Source organism: Callospermophilus lateralis, chromosome 1 (genome assembly GCF_048772815.1).
Source record: "Callospermophilus lateralis isolate mCalLat2 chromosome 1, mCalLat2.hap1, whole genome shotgun sequence".
Lineage (NCBI taxonomy): Eukaryota > Metazoa > Chordata > Mammalia > Rodentia > Sciuridae > Callospermophilus > Callospermophilus lateralis.
This window is the reverse complement of record NC_135305.1, coordinates 21,495,679-21,505,061: the sequence shown is the minus strand read 5'-3', so window position 1 is coordinate 21,505,061 and position 9,383 is coordinate 21,495,679. Positions and strand designations below refer to the sequence as shown.

At 45.0% G+C, this 9,383-nt stretch overlaps 1 protein-coding gene across 1 annotated transcript in view; it reads right to left on the bottom strand.

Moving 5' to 3' along the window:
* Positions 1–411: 411 nt before the first annotated feature.
* Chchd3 (coiled-coil-helix-coiled-coil-helix domain containing 3) overlaps positions 412–9,383 on the bottom strand; it is a 273,743-nt gene continuing 264,771 nt past the window's right edge. The window contains exon 8 of the mRNA XM_076833112.2: positions 412–1,171. Coding sequence (XP_076689227.1) covers positions 1,148–1,171 — 24 coding nt within the window. The 3' untranslated portion in view covers positions 412–1,147. The remainder of the gene's footprint in view (positions 1,172–9,383) is intronic.

Sequence of the window (9,383 nt, the reverse complement as noted above, 5' to 3'; positions counted from 1 at the left end):
CACCAAACCTCATAGAAAAGGGAGAGTTATAACCACAAGTTTCAATGAAACTGGAAAGAGGTTAACTCTAAAGGCTGACTTTTTAAAAAACATTTCATACCATCGCAGGGTCAGAAGGTCCTAACCAAGGTCATCTAATCTGTTTCTTGCCCCAGGCATGATGACTTCAGTCATCCCACAACAGGAAGGCTCATGCAGTTTGTAAAAATCTTACTGGACTCTACCTACCGGAGAGGAAGCTGCTAGTTATCCCTTGCCTGCCTGTGGTCCTGTGATGTGCTTCAGTGCTTTTTTGGAGAAAAGGTACAGCACAAATGCAAATTAGTAACAATGTACATTGCCTCTTGTCCCATAGCACACCCATCCGCCTCAGACAAAGGATGCAGGAGGCCCCGAGCTACAATGCCAGTCTTTGTCAGAAAATATATTTATTATTGATAGTGAGCAAAGTAAAGTTGTCAGTATTCATGACAGAGGTTGCATAAGCCAGGTGGCCTTTATGTTGGTAAAAATGCCTTATTTCACTTGTAATCATAAACATTATTCCAGTTAAAGGGAACATTTTCTTTCCTTTCTGTCTTCTTATTTGCATGATCACCATAATAAGTTAAAATGAAATAAATTCTCATATAAATCAAAGAAGAAAAGGAAGAGAGTGGAAGCAACTAGCTGCGGCCCAGACAGGTCCAGACACCCCCCCCCCCCAGCACCACCGAGGCTCTGAGCTCGGGTGGCTCTTTTACTGTCTCTCCCCTCCACTATGATAAGCTCGGCCTCCCGATACCCTCCAGGCTCTGTGAGAGTGGGGTTTCACCAAACAGTGGAGCTTGGTGGCTCGGGAAGCCTTTTATGGTTAGTGGAAGTTAAATAGAAAGTACAAAAAGGTGGAGAGGCCGCCCTTGTCTTTATTCACCATCAGTGGGGTTTAATAACGCTGGACAGCGTCCTTGGATGACGGAGCCTTGAGCCAGGCCTCGGTCCTTCAAATTGTTGCTGATCAAAACATGACATGATTCTGTTGAGTCCATTTTCCGGTCCTTCTCTTTAGTGGTCTTCTCTGTAACTGGGTTCTTTTCTTAGTAGGAAAAAAAAAAATGTTCCACCTCTGGAATTAATGTTGAAGGAGCTTGCATGTTCTCTAGGTGGTTTACCCTCCCTTCTCCAGCATGCTCTGCAAGAGAAATAGAAAGCGTATAAGTTTTACCACCAGAAAGACATCATGAAAACACAAGAAGGCAGTAAACTATTTAAGATGATTTACACTGTTTTCCAAATATCTACTTCAACAATAAAACAAGGCATATGCTTCCCGGCCACCAGTATTACTACCTTTAACGCACACTCCTGATATCTGAATGAGCCCTCCCCACAAGAATCCCAGCAGAACACCCTAATAACATGGCCTGGCTGCTGGGGTAGAGTGGGCATGTAGTGCCATCTCACTACCAGGGGCATCTGGAGATGTGACCACATTGACCAGAGAGGGCAAGGATTGTCAGTGCAGTGTGACAGGGGTTTGGGGACTTGAACCCAAGGGCTCTGAGAGGGAATCTCCCAGGAAGATTCTCCTACAGCTAGCTGATGCAGGGATCTACCTCTTCCATTCTCAGAGATCTTTAAGAAGAAACAAGTGACACAATGCTAAAATTATTCAGAAGAGGGTGGGTGGGGCCCTCAGGGGTGGACGCCTTCCCCTGGCTTCCTGCACCCTCCCAGCAACCCCACACTGGCTCAGCTCTTAGCTGGCCTCCTACAGGGTTCTCTCTGCTCTCAGTTCAGGGCTATGAAGAAACAAATCCGCTGATCAAATAACACCTGCTGATCAAAACATCATGAGATTCAGGGTCCTAATCTGCTAATTTTTATTTATTTGCTAAATATATGCTAAAATTTATTTCACTGAACAAGTAATATGTTCATGGTAAAAAATTCAAAAGGAACAAAAGTTTATCTGGGAAAAAGCAGTTTTTTCCTTCCTCCTGTTTTCTTGTGGATGCTTCCAGGGAAGGCATTAGATGGACAGAGGGTTGTTCTGCCTCCCACTGAAGGAAGGATCAGGGACAGCTTCTCAGGTGATCTTTCATTGGGATGGAACAGAGCAGAGCACAGGGGGAGGGAGGGGGAGGGGTGGGGGTGAGAAGCAGAGGCAAAGAGTTGAGAGCCAGCAGTTCCTGGATGACCAGGAAGGAGGGAGAGGGCCTGCTGAAAGGCAAGGTGTGTGCTCAAGATTTACCAAGAGACAGAGCACAAGAGGGGCCCAGAATGGAGTCAGGCTGAGATGCTCCCTGCTGCTACAATGTGGGGGTCCAACAAGAACCAGGCAGAATGGATCCCAGAGAGGAAAGCTGGGAGGAACATTTAAGAAATCAAACAAGGATGGGAACAGGAAATACACACACATACCAAGAGAGAAGATGAGGCCCGAGGTACCGGTGGACCTTCAGGGACAGTGTGAGTGTGTGGGAAGGTCACCAAGAGAATAGAGAGGCTGGTGGGAGGAGCCAGTCTGGGAATGAGGACGTCAATTTTATATTTGTGCGTTAGATGATTTTTGAAGGAGACGTCCTGGGTGGAAACGCCGGGAAGTAAGTTGCAGGTTGGAGAAGGGAGGTCAAAGGTCACTAGAGATAACGATTTAAGGTCAAAGATAAAAAAAGAAAAGAGAATTTAAAATGGGCAGAAAAGAGAGTGGAAGAACAAACAAGGGTGTTGGGTCACAGAAGCGAAGGTGGACAGAGTACCCCCAAGTGTCTATGATCGTAGATTTCTAAGGAGTTCACAGAGTAAAGGCAGACAACTAGCTACAGAGAACACACATGGAAACGGAAGGCAAGATGATGTTCAGTCAAATGGGAAACAAATGAGAAAGCAAGATGCATCTAGAAACCAGAAGGACGCGGTAGACCAAGGGGAAGGCTCTGGGCAGAGCTGTCCTGAGAGCACACACTGGAAGTGAGGCTTCTCTCCCAGGCGTCGCCCCAGGAGCTCTGGGCTTGCTGGGAAAACAGAACAATGAGCAGCTACCAGGCAAGCAAGAGTCGGACACCGTCCAGCATCTCATCTATGTTGACCCCTTGTCACCTGACCTGTGTGAAAGTCTCCATCACACAGGGGTGCCCTGTAACTTCCTGATATACAGACAACTTCACCCCAACATTCTTCATTAAACACCCAGTGAAGCTGTTATAAAGCAGACCCCCACCCGGCCCACCGAAGGGCATTTAGTTCCCAAAGAAATTGACCCATCTATGAGTGACGCCACCCACCACTGTGCATTTTGGGGCCTGCACTCACTGTATTCTTGAACATACTACCTGGTTAAGATGACATGGTTGTGTCTCTCCCTACCATTTAGGTCTTACGGTTATAAGGATAGATGTGTGGCAATATGCCCCTTTTTATATGCTGCAAAATAATCTGCAGCTACAACATAATTAAAGCCCCAGTTAAAGGGGTTTTGGAGAGTCTAAGGATTTTTTTATATCATTTTTTTTTCTCCTCTGTAACCCTGATCAAACGTAGATGGGTAATTTTTCAAACAAATCATATAATGCTAACAAGGTCAGACTGTCCTGGAGAGAGACAAGCTGGCCCTAGTTGGTTTGGGGATCAATGGGCCAGTGTAACACAAAGATACTCTTAAACCACATGTGAGCAAATGCAAAACTCATAACCTCACATCCTCTGCTATGTGTATTAAAATCCTCATGTTCAACAATAGTGTAGTGATTCAGTGGATTCACAAGTGACATCTTAGAGACTCCAGGGCCCACAGGAAAGCTCCAGGGCTGGTCTATAAACCTGCTGTCAAACTGCAGTTAGTTGCCACCAAAGGGTGGCAGAGGTGGTACAAAACTGTCTAGCTGCTGTCAGAGACATTAACTCATACAATGTCAAGTTGAATTTTTAAAAAGATGAATAAACTGATGAAGCATTCTGTGTTATTACTATGTCACAGCTTTGTGTGATAAAACCTGCCCAACCCCATGCAGGAGGGCCTTCAGCTGGGGGATCCTCGGGCCTGGCAGGGTATGTGTTTCCACCATATAGGTTCCCTGGCAATATCTGTATCGGTTCTGTAAGGAGATGCTGTTGGGCTGAATTTCAACACTGCATAAATTTAACACTGCATAAATTAACATAGGAAATTCCCTGAAGAATGAGGGAGAAGCTTTGCAAGTTATAAAAAATTGCTTCCTTCATTTAAGGAACTGCTAACACTTAATCTTAATGTGGAGAGAGAAATTCTTTGCTTCTGCTCATCATTCACATATTTGGACCCACAGAAACTCCTTTTGTCAACAGCTGGGTAAATTACCAAAAGGAGAGAATGGTTCACGCGTTAACACTGCTCTTTTCCCGAATCTCTCCCTGATTCCAGCCACAGAGGAACAACTGGCAGCTCACCCTGTCAAACAAGAACAGCGCCCTGGAGACCTGAAATTGTGTGTCATTTCCACTTATTAAAATGATCTTAACCACTTTCCTCAAATGTTTTGGTTACACAGTCATCCTGTCAACTGATTTCTGCATTACAGCTCTCTTGCAGGGGTTAACTATCCCAGCAGCCTGCTGGCTCCTGGCTGTCCCAATATATTTGAAAGGAATTATGGCAACCTTGGATTATTGAGTAATCATGACAAAGAGAATAGTCATTTCCGCCCCCCAAAGATATCACTCAGAATACTTATCTCTGGGCTAGCTTATTCTGCATCTCCCCAAGATTTCAGACCTAATTAAGTTGGGAATAGACATAGGAAGGTTTATATAAGTCCAGGGAAAATTGACACAGGCATGTGTCCTAGGTTAGACACAGCTTTGGCACCTGAGCTGTCATTAAGGAGGGACAGGAAGTCAGGGTGGGAAGAGAATAAAGCTGGAGGAGGGACAAGACAGGAGAAGACTGGGAGATGGGAAGGAAAGTCATCTATAATTTCGATCTACCAAAGCAGAAAGCCAGCTTTGCCTGTGGGCCCTGCACTGCTCCGCCCCATCTGGACACTGGTTAGCTCACTTGCTCTGTTTGCAATGTCTATATAACCCCCAGTCAGGGCTGCTCTTTGTTCTTCCCACTTTGGAGGAAACACAAGTAAACTTTCCTCTGTCTCTATCTGGTTTTAGGTCTTCTAGACAAAGGCTATGTGTAATATTCAAATTAAGTTACAAGTAATTAACTGTTTATAAACTTGCTGCAATAACAGACAAAACACAAACATACTGCAGTCCTAACTCTTGAAGGATGAGCACTGGAAAAGAAATACCTATTAAGAAAAATGAAAATCTATTGCCATGGTAATATTTCTTCTATTAAACTCAGATTAAAAAAAAGAGAAAATGTCATAAAGCAAACCATTACTTTCAGAAAGTGGTTTAGAAAAGGATTTCTATGATGGAAGAGGCTGGGGTAACAAATTTAAAGTTTGGAATTTAGTTTGTTTTGATGTGTCTCCAGATTTGGCCGCCCCCAAGAAGGGTAGCAGATCTATTATGAAATTCCTGTGTGTCACCCCATGAACAGTAGCCCAGCCAGAGATGAATAAATGTCATTAGGCGATGATAATAAACAAGGCCCTGGACACAAGAGACACAAGTTCCCGTGGGTCTCCCCACAAAGTTCACCTCTGGATTTCTCCTTGTGCTCTCTGAAGGTGGGTGTTGTGTGAATCAGAAGACCCCCCTCTCCCGATATGGAGCGGTTGCCTAGGAATAGCATAGACAAGGGAGGTTTGGTCACAACTGTGACCGTGTCACCTTGGCTCAGTGCTCGTCCCTTGCTCCTGCCTAGGAACACCAGGAGTGGCGCCTCATGCAGGACCACCTACAGTTTCAGTGGAAGCAAGAGGAGAAAAGAAAACTTTCTTTGAAGGGGATCCCACCTTCTTTTCAAGGCCATCTTCCAATTTGTTCCTGAGGCTAAGGATATATTCTAGGGTTGGACTACAGCCAGGTGGCTTGGATGGGTAGACAGTTCTCATCTCTGAAAGAGGAAAAACACCAACCCAGCAGGATCTCTGAAAGGTGGAAGACCTTCAGTGGGGTCCAGGCCAATGGGCTCTGGAGGAACTTCTCAGATCTTGTGCACGACCTCCTGGGTATCTGGTAAAACTTGAGGTCCCAGGCCTCATCACTGACCTTCCAAATCAGAATCTCCGGAGAGGAGGCTGGGCATGTGCACCTGAAACAGACTTCCAGGGTGACTGTGAAGTCCATTCACACTGCTGGTCAGATATGACAGGGAAAAGGTCCCTGGGCTTGGGACCAAGAGCAGCCTTTGGGTCTGGGTTCTGCTACACCTACGGATCACTGAGAGTCTCTGAGTGTGAAAGTGAAAAGATGAAGCTGGGTGACCTGATCTTTAAGTCCTTCTAGCTCCAACAGCCTGGTCTACTAAAACAGAGTCGTGAAATACAGCCTGCTCTGGCACCAGGGTGCTTTCAAGAATCCTGATTTCTAAGCAATAGTTCCTATTATGTTTTCAGGTCCTCTTCATACTCTAAATAATAAAAGAAATATCTGAACCTTCAGAAGAAATATGGGCAGGGCAAAATCCTGCACATGCACTGACCTTGAGTTCTTCTGTTTTGGAGGCTAACCATGTACTGAAGATGTCATTTATATTTGAGATATGGAAGGTCTAGGTGCAGGAGCCTTGGGAAGGAGCAATGTCACATTGAGATTCAGCCTTATTTGTCAGGGTGTTGACCCCACACAAATTAGTTCCTTTCTGATCTCCCCCAAAGAGGGAGGGCCTTGTCTCACTTATAAGATGTCCTCAGTTTGGTCATTCCTTGAGCTGAGCTGACTGCGTGGCTATTGATCCACTCCTACTCACTGACTTAAACCTCTGCTGTGGTTTCTGGACTCTCCATTTCAGACTGTAGGGCCCATATTTCTCTCTGCTCTTTGGGCATCTCCAGGGGTTGGCCCTTACTGCTGGTCCTAGAGTGATCTTAGTTCTTCTGATCCTGGCTTCCTGCTCCATTTCCAAAATCTCTTCCCTCCCCTGGACCCAACCTCACGGGAAAGAGGCGTCACAGCTCAGCCGAGCCTGAGCTGGCTGAGGACTCCTGCATTTCCTAACGGAGCTTTCAGATGGCAGGCTGCATCTTGCAGCAGCGTGCACATGGCTGCTTTTCACTTCGCTGACATCGGAGAAACTGGGAAACTATTTCTACCCACTCCCAGTTTGTTCTGCCACCTAGACTTCCTAAGGGCTGTCGGGAGTGTGAACTCAAGGAAGGGTACGTGGCTGTGGGAGGCCAGGCGACTGGCAGACGAGCCACAGCGCAGCTTGAGTGTGTCTGTGAACCACGCATGCTTATGTCCTGCCTCTTGGTACCGTCCATGAAAGTAGAACCAGTCTTGGAATAATGGAGCTGGAAGACCCTCAATGAACACCTACTTCAACCCTCGATTCACCACATAAGAAACTGAAGCGCTAGACTCCTTAACTAGTTTAGGATAGTAGCAATAGAATTTTCTCATAACTCTACCCTCTGGTGAACAGAATGTTCAAAGAGAATCCAGCCAGCAAGGTTGGGGAAAAGCTGAAATACTTAGACTCCCTCCCCTCAAAGTGGGCCCGTTCTGCAGGTAAGTATCAGGTAGTGGAGTGTTTTAGGGAACAGAGCAATGCAGATCTGGACGCCAGTCTTTTCTACACTCTTCCAGCCTTTTAAAATAGAACTTGGGCATATTTAGGTCCACTAGTAGATAGATACTATTAGCTCCCCCACCGCATAGTCCCATGGAAGGCAGGAGTGGAGAGGGTGAGTAGGAACCAGGTTTTAAAGGTAAGACAAGATAATTCAATCTTGGGGCGCTTAAAAGAGTTACAGGGCTAAGCAGGCACAAGAAATAAAAGACACAGAAGTCTTGTCAATCGATGAGTTCTTCTCCATAAATGGCGTATCTTAGCTAACCGGTAGCTTTTAAGTCTTAGAGTTAACAATTAGAGCAATTTAAAATCTCTTTACTCTTATGAAGAACACATGTAACTTAATATACTGGAAATAACAGTCTAAATGTCTCATGTCAACCCATGAGGAATTGTTTAAGAACAGCTGAAGATTGATGTAAGTGGATGAATAAGAAGAAAAGAAAAGTAAGGCTAAGGAACATCCGGAAATTTTCCTACCAGTAAAATCTATTAGTCTCTAAGATGGTACCCCAGGGAACCTGTGAAAGCCCAATCTTATGAGTCATTTAGAAGTGCAGGGGATTTGGCTGTTGGGATTATTCCACGGGGGAAACCCTTGCACTACGTCGGAAATGGACAATACCACCTAATGGGCTGTTGTCATGTTCACATGTCCAGCCTGACCTCTGGATTGAACAGGAAGCATAAGAAGGGGAGTTGGCCATCAGGAACTGTCACAATAGGCAGTGAAGACCACAAACAGTGCCACAGTCTCTTCCAACCAAGAAGCAGGGATGGTGTCATGAGGTGAGACCAACTTCACAGTGAGCAAAAGGACAACCTGGGATCAGAAGGACAGCAACTTCTCATGAAACACTGGTGTCAGCTCCCTCCTGCCACCTTGTGTCATCTTCCAAGGGGCAGTGCGAGCTGTCCCTGTGACCATCTCACTCCCTATTTGTGACCTTCAGGACTCTATTACTACCTTGTCAGATTATTGGTGCTCCTGTGTTCCTTGCTTTATCATCACTGCCGGCATTTTCCATTATTGCCTTATTTCTGTATTAGTGGATGATCGATATCCCCTCATACACATACCTGCTCAAAAACCAAACACTACTTAACTTATTTTGAAATTTGTTTTTATGGCAAGGTAGCTCTCAGTCTAGTTATTAAATTCACCATCACAATTTCCCTGGGTTTCGATGCTCTCAACTGTAAAATGGTGACAATAAAACCATCTCTATTTACATCTCAGGTTGTCATAAAAAACAAGTCACGATGAATGTGAAATGACCTTGAAATCCCAAGTACTATAGAAATACAAAGGGGTATGTTTCTTGATTCTCGCCCATTTCAATGTTGCCTGTCTTAGGATAAAGGTTTTTTTGACATATCTTTTAATATTACCTTGTATTATAACTGAATATAAGAGCCATAAAACAATAGGTACTTGAAACATCTGACCACCAATAACACTAAATGATGTGTCGGACTGGGAAGTGAGGGTGAGGAAGCAGGGTCTCTTTGGGAGTCACTAGCAATAATTTAATGTTAATCTGTTTCATTTCAGCATGAAAGACTATAACTGAGAAAGAAGGGGAAGAGATTGTTGAAAACTTTACGTGAATGTAATCATCACATTACCACAATCACACACGAGAAAAATGAAGGCTCAAGCAAGGTCACAGCCCCTGTCAAATGCTGGACATGGATATGGTACCAACTCAGACCTGCCAGATTC